The 13,076-nt window shown below is 50.9% G+C and overlaps 1 protein-coding gene across 6 annotated transcripts in view; it reads left to right on the top strand.

The window, feature by feature from the left end:
• The window catches only part of FBXW4 (F-box and WD repeat domain containing 4), a 92,860-nt gene that overhangs the window by 26,080 nt on the left and 53,704 nt on the right, over window positions 1-13,076 (top strand). For all 6 annotated transcript variants that reach the window (XR_008506390.2, XR_006791367.3, XM_045878666.3 and 3 more), the window contains one exon: window positions 1,702-1,796. Coding sequence is in view for 4 of the 6 variants with exons in the window: in XM_045878666.3 (XP_045734622.2) it covers window positions 1,702-1,796 (95 nt within the window). In the remaining 2 variants the exon portion in view is untranslated. The remainder of the gene's footprint in view (window positions 1-1,701; window positions 1,797-13,076) is intronic.

The raw sequence follows: 13,076 nt of genomic DNA, 5'->3' as shown, positions 1-13,076 counted from the left end.
AGGGATGGGTTTGTTTTGGATTTGACTGCTGAGGGTGAAGATGTGTGATCAGCACGTTGTTGTCACCTCCCCTCCCTCGGGCGTCATGACACTTGGGTTCCTGCTAGGGCAGCGCTTCCCCAACGTCATGCTCAGCACCAGCAGCAAGCCTCCTGAGGCCCTCCTGGAGACCAGACACCTTGTCCTGTGGTTTGCACAGTGTCAGAATCCACCAGCCCCTTCCGTGGGGGGGGGGGGGGGGGGCACTGGTGAGTTCAGGACTGGAACTGTCCCCATAGATTTTATAATCAGAGGGCTTTAGTGTCTCCTCACCCTCCGACCTGCGTTCTAGAGAGTTGGCATCTGAGAAAAGGCAAACCTCTCCTCCGGGCTGGGACTGTGTGAAAGAAGGCATTAGAAGTGCATTTAGTTACAGGCAAAGTGGCATGGCTGTAGATCCAGAAGGGTAAGCCAGAATCCTGGCATTCCAGGAAAGTTGTGGTATTTACCTTTGTTTTCTGCCCCTCCTTGTTCAGGATCTTCTTAAGTTTATTTTCTTTTCCCTATATTGGAAGGAACTCACACCCTCCTCCCCCTGTCATGCATACACAAAATCTTAAAACACTTTCTCCTTTTATAGGGAAGACATGTCATGTGACCCTAAGAAGGCAAGACCACCCCCACTCCGTCACCTGCCCCTTAAACTCAAGGAATGTCTCCTGAAAGTTCTTCCATCTAAGGTCCTGACTGGCTTTTGTGTGTTCCCCCTTATAGCACTGCAGGGACCTTGAGAGGTCAGTGATCCATCTGGCAGCCTCAGGATCCCTCCTTGGCCACTGTCTGGGACAGCCCTGTACATTCAAGGCTTCCTTTCTGTTTGGTTAGAGGCTTATTTCCCCGAGTGTGTCATCTGGGGTTGGGTGAGGTGAGGGGGGCCTTGTGCTTAATGGGAGATTTCTAAATGCACTGGCTGCTGAGGGCTCCCTGAGTGTTGATTAGAGCTAAGCCTGGAGTGGCTGCTAATGTACATTCCTGACTGATAGGGACCAGATAACGTGCTCCAAGCAATATTTTTAACCTGTAGGAGATATGGAAGCTTAAAAGAGTTAAGCTTTTCTGCTACTTTTGGTGACACTAGGTGCTAAATTCCCTGCTGACATGAATAGCACTGGATCCTGGGCATTATCAACAAACAAACAACAACACACCACCTTCGTGCTTTGAAGCTGCTCTTCTTCTTCTTCCATTCTTTCCTTCCCTTGTGTCTTTCTTTTTACTCCTCTCTCTTAATTCTGCTCTAATTCCATCGTTGTTCCCCCATACTGGGCCTTGATCATCCTCCTCCCTACCGCCCAAAGAAAAATCTGGTTGAGAGATAGGAAAAAGGAAAACCCACAAACACAAGGAAGTCACTAAGAGAGGTGAGTTCCACCTGCTCACCCTGCTGAGTCAAGGCTCAGCTGAAGAGTGTGGAGCTTCTGATTCCCTGATACAAGATTGGGTGGTAAAGAAGGGCTCTCAGGTGGATGTTAAGGAGGGCAGTTCGGACTGGGAGTCAGGTGGGTGAGCCAGAGGCTGGGGAGGCTTCTCTGCTCATTCTCTGAACTCGGCATATGCAGGACAGAAAGGAGTCTCCGTTCCCCTCCCCCACCTCCCAGGACACTCACCCCGCATCTCAGTCCCTGGCAGTGCCAACGAGAGCGTCTCCTCTCCTGTTTCCAGGTTTGGCCTTTGGCGTCAGGTCGGCTGGGGCAGTGCTTACATACCATCCAGACTGAAGACCGAGTCTGGTCCATTGCAATCAGCCCAGTACTAAGGTAAGGGAGACGTTTTGGGGTATGGTTTTGTCCTGTATAATAATGCTTTTATTTTCTGAGGTTGGGTGGGCTAGGAAATCCTCCTCCTGTATATTCTAGGTTGCTTTGAGCCTGTCTTCTGGAGATTTTGAAAATCCTCCAGAGGCTTGAAGTCTGTGGCTCACTTCATATGTGTGTGGGGTAGAGACAACATTCCAGAGGTTAACTTCCTAGGCATCTACTCCAGAAATATGAGGGGAAAAAATACCATTAAAATGTGACTGAGGCCAGCTGTTACAAGAGTGCCCCTTCTGGAGCCTATGCCCTCCGGGGTTACTTCCAAAGCAGAGGCCTGTTAGCACCCCGGGGAAGTTACTGCACCAGCCAGCCTGCTCTCACAACCCACATCTGGTTTGTTCCCCTTGGAAAATGTCTTCTGGAGTATCCCTTACAGACCTGAGTCATCAGGAGAGGCGTGGGGCCCATGTCCAATTGGGGACAGGTATGTGGCATAGGGTGATAATTGTAGCAGAAGTGCCAAATTTCTGATGGCAGCTTTACTTTACTCTTTGACCTCTTTTTCTCTAGCTTTACCAGTAAACAAGTGAGCTCTGCATCCTGATTTCTGCTTTCTAGGCTTTCTTGAACCAAGGCAGAGCCTCTCTCCTCCCCAGCAGGGTACATAGACTCTCTCCTGCACCTGCTCTATCAGAGTGTTTGTTTTTCTAGGGTCTTCCCTCACTTCCTTCATCCCTCACTCCTCACCTAAGTGATCAGTGGGCAAGCTGTAGGGCTGCCACCCTCCAACATGGGGTTTAAGTCAGTCACTAGTTTTACGAGAGTTGATTCCCCCCACCAACTCAGCCCCCTTCAGCCTCCCTCTCCTCACCCCATGGAGCCTGCACCCCTCCTGCCCCCTTCTACAACTCCCTTTAAAATTTTTTTCTTTCTAAAGAATTAGAGCCGATTAGCCACGTCATTAATTCTTCAATTTGACGGCTGATATAGCAGGACCTGAAACACATTGCTGACCCCAGAGAATGGAGACCCCGTTCCTTAGCATATTGACGATGGGAGAAGTTAATTAAAATTCCACAGAGCGGAGGTGTCGGCTAACCTATAAACCTGTCGCTGTTCAGAACAAATCATTCTAGCAATCCTAGGAAAGAGGGAAGGAAAGACCAGCAGGGAGTAGAGAGGCCTAAGTGTGTGGGAGCGGACGGTGGAGAACAGAGCCATCGGACACGGTCCCCTCCACAGTGTTTTTCCACTGCTGCCCCTTTTAAAGCCAGTTGGCCAGGCTTGGGGGTCTGTGGGCTGGATGTGTGTAAGGATTGAAGGAAGGCAGAAGAGCCTGTGGGAGGTGGCAGGTGGGCTGGTGACTATCCAGTGGACATCTGCTGGCTTCAGGAGACTGGGATGGACTGGGCTGGGGCCGGTGGTAGAGGGAAGCTCTTCAGGGCTGGAGATTTAGGCCAAAGAACACAGCCAGCTTCAACTAGCACCCCATCCCTTGCTCCAGCCATCTCTCTGGAATGTGTCCGGCTCCCCCGTAACAGAATAGAGCATGACAACTGTTGAAGATCGTTTCAGTAAAAGAGGTTGAGCTCAGAGTCTGCCTCGGCATTGAGAAGCACTTCAGAACACAGTACACTGGGTTTTGTTTTGGCCACGACTTGCAGGCCGGCTTTGAGGAAGGACCTAGCTTTCTGACAGCACCAGTACTAACCTACAGTGGCCCCGGTGTGTGTGTATTAGTCCTTTGCCCTGTGCCAGACCCTTTGCTAAGTCCTGGATGTGCCTCATTTTCGGTGAAAACCTGGGTCTTTTGTTCTCTTCTCATTCTCCTTCAGAGTCTCCTTGTCCTCTTGGTGTATTTCCTTGGCCCTAAGATGACTCTCTCAGTCACTGTTGACTGGCTTTTCAGCTCCTGAACCACAGTTGTTTGAGATGACCTTTTCCCCAGCTCAACAGATGATGTTGTGGACTCTTTGAAAATACTTTGCATTGGGGATCCTGGCTTTATTAGATGCCCAGGGTGGATGCTGCTACTCTCTCCCCCGTTTTCTCTCTGACCCTGAAGTGTCCTGGCTAGGGCGGTTTCATCCCATTATTAGATCCATTTCTTCCCTCCGTGTCCATGAGTTTGAACCTGTCAATGAATGCTTCCATTTTCCCAACCTGGGGAGACCCTGCCTCCTGGCCTCAGGGTCTGTTCTGGAAGACTGAGGTTCTGCTTTGCCACCATCAGCAGGGTGGCCTCAGGTAAGTCATTCCCTTCTCTGAGCCTGTTTCCTCATTTTTTCAATGTGGATACTGCTTCCTTTATAGACCTCACTAGATGATTGTGAGGATGACCTGAGATGATAAGAAAATACTCGGCAGGGATGCCTGAGTGGCTCAGTCACTTAAGCGTCTGCCTTCAGCTCGGGTCATGATCCGCGGGTCTTGGGATCGAGCCCCATATCGGGCTCCTCGCTCAGCGGGGAGCCTGCTTCTTCCTCTGCCACTCTGCCTGCTTGTGTGTGCGTGCGCTCTCTCTCTCTGGCAAATAAATAAATAAAATCTTAAAGAAAAAGAAAATACTTGGCAAAGCTAAAAGGGCTATCTTATCATGTCAAACAGAATCTCTCCTCTCCTGGGTGGCATTTGTTCAGAGGCTTTAGTTGCTCTCATGTCTCCAGCTTGGCTGGGGGCTTCTGTCCCTCCTGGAGCTACGCTGCTCGTCTGCAGTCTTCTTGAGATGCGGGACCCTCAGCAGGAATCTTTCGTCCCCCACCCCACCCCATGTGTTCCTGCCCTCGCTGGCTGTCTTCTGTTCCCCTCCCTGCCACCTACCCTGTTGAGTACGGTCATCGGTGTGCATGTGGTCACTACTGGCATGTGGCCGTGAACCCCTCACAAAGAACGTGAGGGGAGGTGGGCAGCAGCTACCCTCTGGGGCCGGTATTCCTGGTTGACCCGATGACTTCCCAGTCTCTCACTGCTCCCTCATCCCTTTAGAAGGATCCTGAACGGGTAGGAGACGTGCCACATCCCTTTTCTCAATTAATCTCTCTTCCATTGAAAACAGTTTGTCAGAGCTCTGCATCGTATTTATCTATGATGCTGGGGCTTTGCTGCCGCCTTTTCTTAGGTGTGTGCTTAGACACTTGTAAGAAACATGAAACCTCAAGCCTCAGGCTTTATTTGAGGTGCTCGTGACTGGGGGAAAGCCAGTATTCTGTCCTGTGTCCAAATGTCACCTTTCCTTCCTCCCGTGACCTTGAGTTCTTGATTGGTAAACAGCTGTGGAGGGTGATATTTAATACGAGGTCTGGGCTTAGAGCGGTGTTTAGGTGCTCGAAACCACAGAAGGAAAACCAGTAGTCTCCACAGGAGGGTGGCAGACAAGGACCTTTTTCTCTACTTCTTGTGTGCCCTCCTGCCCGTCTTCTTGCCCTGACACCAGGGATCCTGTTTTTAAGATTCCTGACTTACTGGTGAAGCCTTTCTTCCAGAGAGGGGGCCCGGCCTGGAGTTGTTTGATGAGGGAAAGGAGGACAGGCTGAGATGGAAGAGAGGGGAGTTATGGGAGGCTCACCTGGGGCATAAGGGCGTATGTCCAGGTATGCTTGTGTAGCTCACACACAACCTCCTGAGGTCACGCTGGATTCTGAGCACTTTTCCAGGAGTAACACAGAAAAGCAGAATTTTTAAAATGTGCAATAAGTTGTATTGCCATTTAAAAACTATTTCCAGCTGAATAAATTTAGCAAATAAGCGTGAGGAAATAAGGAACTGCTAAACACTCCTTCCTTCCCTCGACTTTCCATCTCTTCCCTTCCTTCTTCCTCCCCGCTCCCCACGTATTGACCGAACCCTTGGTACATGGAGGCTCCTGTGAGGATTTTATTCCGTGGTGAGGTGAGATGGGCGCATAACTGTAATGGCTGCCAGGTGATACTAAGTGCCCGAAACTCCGCCCTCTCCAGCAGAGGGAGAAAGTGAGGCTCGGGGAAGACTGACGCAGGGCACACGTGGTGTGGGACAGAAGAGGTGGCTGTTTGAGCTCAGGTCTCTAGCCTAGAGCCGCGTCCTGTGGTGCTGAGTGACGACCACGAGGCAGGCCCCAGGTCACTGCCGTGCCTTCATCCACCAGCATGATGGACAGTAGCTGTGACCCTTGAAAGACTCTTGGGGCCTGAGGAACATTCTCTCTTCCTAGAGGCCCGAGTTGAGGTGGAGGGGTGGGGGAGAGCACTACATGCCTGAGGCCTGGGCTCACTCAGGCGGCTGAGTGCTCGCACCATCCCGGGAGTGTGAATGCTTATCCATCTTTGGTTTGCAGAGGGTTGGGGGCCTGGGGCCCTGGGGGGTGAAATGAATGCGGAGACCCAGTTGCCCTATTTGCCTGCTAGGGGAAGAGTGAGGAGTCCACAGCTCCTCCTTCCTCTGCAGACACCATATTTATTGCCCTCCGAGAACAAGGAGGTGCTCAGCAGACTCCTTTCTCCATCTCCGAACAACACTTGCTATCGTGTGAGTGAGTGTGGTCAGGAAGGCTTCCCAGGACACTTGGGTTTTAATCCCTTCTCTCTTGTTTCTGTCATTAGGGAAATATATGAGTGGTATAGGTGTAGAAAATTGACTTAGCTGTTATTAAATATACAATATAATTTTGTGTAACTTTGCTTACTGTGGTGGCCTGTTTGTTTTTGGGGGGAATAGTCCAAGTCTGCATGAAATGTACCGATTCAAATTTGTAAAGTGAGTTGTGGCCTCTGGGGGGTTTTGATGGAGGAGCTGCTCCTGCTTGCTTCAATTCTCCCAGAGGTGAGGGAGAGTCTGGAAGGAAAGCAATCACTGTGTACTGTTTGGGGAGGGGGTGGGTTTCTGGGGAGAGCAGGGTGTTTGTTCCAGTGGCTACAGGGTTTACTGTGTGGTGTGTGTGTGGTAAACGCATATTCACCAGCCTGTTGAAATACACCTTTCTTTAGTGAAAGGTAATTGCATCTGGAGTTTTCTCTGACAGAGAGGTTTGAAATATTGGAAAAAGAGACAGCCAGCTTTCAGTTTGGATTCTTTTGGTTCCCAGTGGCTCAGCAATCCTGTGGCCCTGGACTGCATAACTCTGAGCTTTTAGGGGAAAATGAGTCGAAAGTAACAGTTGTGCCTCTGAGTTTTGCTCTTTCTGGTTGGTGATGAGGAGCTGGGCTGTGAAAACGCTAACCTCGATAACCTGAGGAGAGACTCTGATGGCTGACTTTGTCGTGGTTTACATTGTGGCTTGGCCTGTGGCCAACTCGGTCTCTCTGTCCTGCCTTCCCAGGGCCGGGGCAGAGGGAAGCTTCCTCTGGGGCCCATCTAGGGAAAGGAGACCTTCCCTAAGCAAGGAGTGGCTCGGTGTCCTCCTTTGCCAGGCTACAGAGCACACAGGAGGGAGCCGCCTGCGTGTGGTGGTCCTGGATGAGAGAGTCAGAGGCACAAAGACACCGCGGAGGGGCCAGGGGCGGGCATGGCTAGAAGAGGGGGCATGACACCTGGAGAAAGATGGAGCTCTGGGTAATGCTAGATGGGCCTCCTGGTCCAGCCTGAAATGACTGTAAATTGAAAAAGGATCAGTGTAGGGATACAACTGAAACAGAGTCTGGTCCTGCCGAATCTCAGTGCAGTACCCTGGAGTTCCCTGCCTGTGCTAAGCCAAGCCTCTCCGGTGGGTGCACGTGTATCCATCAGTAGCAAAGATGAGATGCCACAGGGGTGGGTTTCACTTCCTCAAGACCCTGGATTTCTGCCACTGCCCAGGGCGGGATGGGCACAGGGAAGCTCATGTGCTGAGCTGCTGGCCTAAGACCAGCAACCCAACCAGCTCTGGCTGGCCCAGAACCCATTTGTGGGAGCCACTTCTTCCCTGGCCAGCAAGGTTGGCTCAGTGGTCAAGAGCGGACTTAAATAAAACATCACAAATAGAAGCAGAAGCCGCTGCAGAAGATAGGGTACTGCAGATGCAGTCGTGCCCTGAGACCCTGCCTGTCCTGACAGGGAGACATGGCCATCCCTCAGTCTTGGTCACAGTCTTTCTCCATCTCCACGTGGCTGTCTATCTGTCTCCCTCCCCCACTCTGTGTCTTGATACTTAAGCAGTGTTACGTGCTAGACCCTGGGGAAGCCACCGTGAACTAGACAGCGTCGTGTGACAGGGACCAGTCCAACGGGTAATATGGTGTGCTGAGTTCCCAGCTGGGGGAATAGCACACTGGAGGGACTGGCCTGCCTCCCGCTCTCCCGCCGCCTGCCCCTCCTGGCTCCAGTCCCTGCCTACACTGGCAGGCGGTTTCTTCTCTCTCCTCATCAGGAAGAGAGCACGTCCTTTCTCTGCCGGACCCTGACTTTTCTGGGTGGTGTGTGCAGTGTGCCTGTGTTTGTCCACCTTTGATCACTGTTCTGCCAACACATAATTTAGCAATCCACATCCCCAGGTGGAAGCATGGAGTTAATGTTAAAATTAGTTGGCGGGTTTTTTTACACACACACACACACACACACACACACACTAAACTTCAGTGGGTGATGAGGCAGAGAGGGAGGCGGGAGGGTGAAGGGGAGCCATAAATTCTGGGCCTGGTGTAGCTGTTCTCTGAGCAGCCGGGAAGCCTCTGATGTCTCCACAGCACTTTCATTAACATTTAAATTAAGGGTTTGTTTTCCAGTCTGTTTTATAGGCAGGGACCTTTCATGGCCTGTCACATGCACTCCCCACCCCTCCACCCCCAGCAGTGTGTAATTGTAACCACTGCTCTATCCTCACTGGGTTGCAGCTGGAGTTCAAAGGGAATTCCTGGAGCTGGAGTTCTGGAGGTACAAGGTGTAACAGTCAGGATGTGGGTGTTCCCTCTAACACGAAGGTGCTGTGTAGGAGCCCTTTCTCCTCTTGTCTGACCTGTGCTTTCCTCTGCTCTTTCAAGGGACACACACTCCAATCTGACTCTGACCCCTTCCCACCCTTCCTTCCCTGGGGCCATGGGATATGTGGGAAAGACTGCACCCGTGAGTGTCTGCTCCTTATATCACAAGTGAGGGCCTGGGACAGATGTTCTAAGATACAGATCTTCATGCTTATCTTCCTCCTTTTGATTTTTTTTTTTTTTTTTTTTTGAGCCTCAGGAATACTTCTTCCTACTCTCCTCAGAGAAACAACAATATAAAAGAGATTGCCATCTGAGAAGAATTTATAATAGGGCCCTTTGGTCCTGAAAACTGCGTTCTAGCATTGACAGATATGTGTACACACACCGTACGTAGTTGCTCGCTCTGAGGGTACGCATGTTTGAAATAGCTTACTGATCTAGGAGCTCATTTGAGACCTGTTCTCTGGCATTCAGAGGAAGCTCTTCTATGCCCTCACAGGGAGAATTGTTTCTAAGGTTCCTTTCATAAGGTATACCTGGCAGCATTTGGGGGTGTTTTGAAAAAGACATGCCTGCTCTGGTCTCTGTCCTCCCCATCAGTATCCTGTTGATGTGTAGATGACAAGAATGTGTCCCAGACACCCCAAAGCATCTCATTAGTTCATAGCCTCAGGGCTGAGCTCACCCACGGCTGGTCTCCAGCTCGAGTGCCCCTCTGGACAGTGAAGAGAGGAGCATTGGTGCCTTTCTGTCTTTCTGTCCAGAGGCTGAGAATTTTCTTTCTCTCAGAGCCCTGACTTCACTGCTTGAGTTGCCGTAATCTTCCTCCTTTCTCCGTGAATCCACGCAAGCCATCCGTGACTTATCTGCAGGACTCAAGGTGGCTGAGTGTCCTGCTGTCCTGCTCCAGGTAGCCTAGTCAACAGGTGGCCACCCTCATGCCCCGGAGTCCTGCCTGAGAGGAGTGCGGGAGTTGCTGGGGCGACCCGCGTGCAGGTGCTGCTGGGCTCGGATTGCAGCCTGGCGTCCAGGCCCCTTCTGGTGGTGATTAATCTGGGACACGGGCCGACAGAGGCCCAGCCAGGGCAGCTTTGGTCCCTCACTGTGAAGACCTTTGGCTCGGATGCTGAGCTGATCTCTGTAGCCTGCTTCGGCTTGAGTTTGATCTGTCAAGGCTAAAGAGGAACCTGATGGCAGGGCGGAAACTTCTAGCCCTGTCTGACTTACGGCACTGATCCGTTCCAGTGGCTCTGTCATGATAATACTCATATATTTAAGAAGATTTCCCCACCTGTTCGCTGTAACACTCAGATCCGTCAAAAGAGGCATCCTCATGAAATATCTGTGATTTTAGTTTCTTGGGGCAATGGAGCTCACACTTGCAAGTGGACTGGGGGGTGGGGTAAGGTTTGTACTGGGCCCAAGTGAATAAGGCAATGATGAGATGTGGCTGGATCAGTAGCATGTGTATGTTTGTGCATTCGGGGGTGATGTCAGGGGTGGAAGGGTTCCCCCCATCCTCCTGCTGTGAGTAGCTGGCTCTTGGGCCATCTGGGACAGATTTTGGTACTTCAGTTTGTAGTCAAGTCTTAAGTTCCTTGTTTTCATTTCAAACCAAGTATTTTGAAAAGGTGTCCCTCTCTCCCCCACCACCTTTCCATTTCCCAGAGTCCTGGTCCCTGGGCTCTCCAGCTGGCAGTCCACAGTGTCTGAGCTCAGGGCGGTCACACATGGCCCTGCTGGGTCATGGGTTTAAGACCCAAGAATGGGATTTCTGCTGCCCATGACCGTTTCTGGGTGTGAGTGAGTTCCATTATTATAGTAGTTCTGTTTGGGAGGTTAGGAGCTGGGGACCTAAGAGCTGGGACAAGAAAGATAGACCCCGTCACGTAGAGCAGCCATGGAATAGGTTGACTATAGGGGAACTGTCTGTAAAGATGCTCAGAAAGCCTGTGTCGACTCTGAATTTTGCTGTGCTGACTAGAGCTTCTCCATAGGATGATGGTAAAGGATGCTTTATGCCTCAGCAAGCCGACCACTGTGTTCTCTTCCTTCAGACCGATTCTAAAAGAACCCTGGCTGTGTGGCTTGGACATCTGCTAATCCTTGTGCCTCTCTAGCAGTTTCTTGAACAGGACTCTTTCGAAGTTTCCAGATTTTAACCTTAGCGGGGAGGGGTTTTTATTTCCTGTCTTGTGTGAATTCTCTTGCCTGTGTGCTGCAGATGAGACCCCTCTGCCTCGGGAGTGCCCTACCAAGATGACTACCCAAGATCCTTGCCCCCTTCCCCCCTTGGCCTTGCTTCTTTCTCTGGCTAGGGCGGTTTCAGAGGGGCTAGTTTGTGACCTGGTCTGTAGTACCCTGTCCGATTGACTTGGCTCAGACAGAAGGTGCTGGCAAGACAGGGAAGAGTGGAGGAAGGAGGAGGGAGGGGGGTATGTGCATGCAGAAGCCCATGGTAATTGCAAAGGGAATATTAATCCAAGAGCTGCTGGCCCAGGAAATTGCTTTCTGCAGAAGCTTTCCTTTTTCATAGTTTGCAATGCAAATTTAAAACATGAATAGTGCACAAAAAAGTAAAGGAGGGGGCAGATGGAGTGCCAGTTGCGATGTGATAACCTCCAAAATCTTGAGCAGGGTCCTAATTTGCAAAAGAGAATTTCAAGTCATGGGGGAGAATCTTTTAGGAGATTAAAATAATTATAAATCATATTTTGCTGTGACCCCCCCCCACGCACACATAGACACACCTATATCTTTTCCATGTTCTTTTTTTTTTTTTTTTAAAGATTTTATTTATTTGACATTGAGAGAGACAGTGAGAGAGGGAACACAAGCAGGGGAAGTGGGGGAGGGAGAAGCAGACTCCCCGCTGAGCAGGGAGCTTGATGCGGGGGCTCTATCCCAGTACACTGGGATCATGACCTGAGCTGAAGGCAGACGCTTAATGACCTAGCCACCCAGGTGCCCCTCTTTTCCATGTTCTTGTGTTCAGACTTGTCTCTGGCCCTGCTCAGCTTACATTGCTCTCCACCTCTGGTTCTTCCTACAGCAAATCCATAATCCAGCTTCTAGAACAATGGTCATGTGCTCATGGTATAATATTTGATCCTCACAGCAGGTTGGACAGCGGCCCCATCTAAAGTTGGTGCACTTCAGTGTGCGCCCTGGCCCTGGGGACGGGAGCCTTGTCGGTGTGCAGGCTGAAGAACCCGTGTCTTGAAGGCAAGAGCTTGCCCACCTGGAGAAGGCATTAAAGCCAAGGCTCCCATCCTCTGCTTTCTCTGACCCTCTCCACACTGTGGGTAGGCTTGATGAAGTCTACCGTGGGGTTACTGGATTTTTTTCCTCTGATTTCCCATGCTTCATCTGCCGCATCTAGAGAGCATGTGTGGCTTTCTGCTTCCAGGCTGCAGATCCTTGATGTCTGGTTGCTTCTGGATGCTCTGGTGATGTTGGAGGTGGGGATAGGCAGGGGATGACCACTACTTTCATGATGCTGGCAGAGCAACCAGTTGGTCAGGTGGGAGGTTTGAGACTGGCTTTTTTCTAGGAGCTGAGCTAGACAGGAAGACACGAAGACAGGCGAGAGGCAAGAGCTTTTCAAGTGCAAGTATGCCCCAGTATTAGAGCCACCGTGCAGCTGTGGGGTTGCTTCCGTCCCATTCTGTATGGCTGTCTTGCATATGTGACAAACACTGGCTGAACAGATAGGGAAGGGAAAGCTGAGCTGTTTGGTGTAAAGTGAAATGTATGTACCCTTTCTGCCTGTGGCCACCAGGAGTCTTCCTTCTTCTTCATTGGGGAATTTTGAGAGAGATTAGCTCCAGACTTGCCCTGGGTGTGTCCTGTGGTGCCTGGGCCAAACTCTGGAGTCTCAGGAGCACACTCCCCCTATAGGATGCTTCCAGATTCAATCGGCCACTGCTTATTAGCACATGCTCCTCACTCTGAACTTGCTGCACCATGGCCTTCAGGGACTGCAGAGAGAATTCAGCTCCGAGCACATGACCCTCCTGTCTCTTTCTCCTGAGGACTCTCTTGTAGGGTGTTTCTCTTTCTCCTGTTACTTTCTCCCTGTCGCGGCTGTAGCTTTAGCTGTCGTGGCCAAGCCTGGGCCTCTTTTCTCTGAACAAGTCAGTGAGTGGACTGGGGCCCTACGGTGAAGGACCCAAGAGAAGGGTCAGCTGGATGTGGGGTGCGATCTGTAACATTTGGCCAAGAGAGAGGGACGCATGGGTTAATGTGTTCACAACACCCTACTTTCGTGGCCATCTTGACTCTTACTAGTATCCAGGGTGAGCTGTGGTTGAGAATAAAAACAAAAAATTAGCAGGAAAAAAAATACAGATTATTCAAAGGATTCTTCCACTTGTTAAAGGTCTGTGGCCAGGAAAATCCTTTGCAGGCG

This window comes from Mirounga angustirostris, unplaced genomic scaffold, assembly GCF_029215605.1.
Source record: "Mirounga angustirostris isolate CCGP_5_RB_7025 unplaced genomic scaffold, mMirAng1.0.hap1 SCAF_6, whole genome shotgun sequence".
Taxonomy (NCBI): Eukaryota; Metazoa; Chordata; class Mammalia; order Carnivora; family Phocidae; genus Mirounga; species Mirounga angustirostris.
The sequence above is the reverse complement of the archived record's forward strand: the minus strand, read 5'-3'. Positions and strand labels throughout refer to the sequence as shown.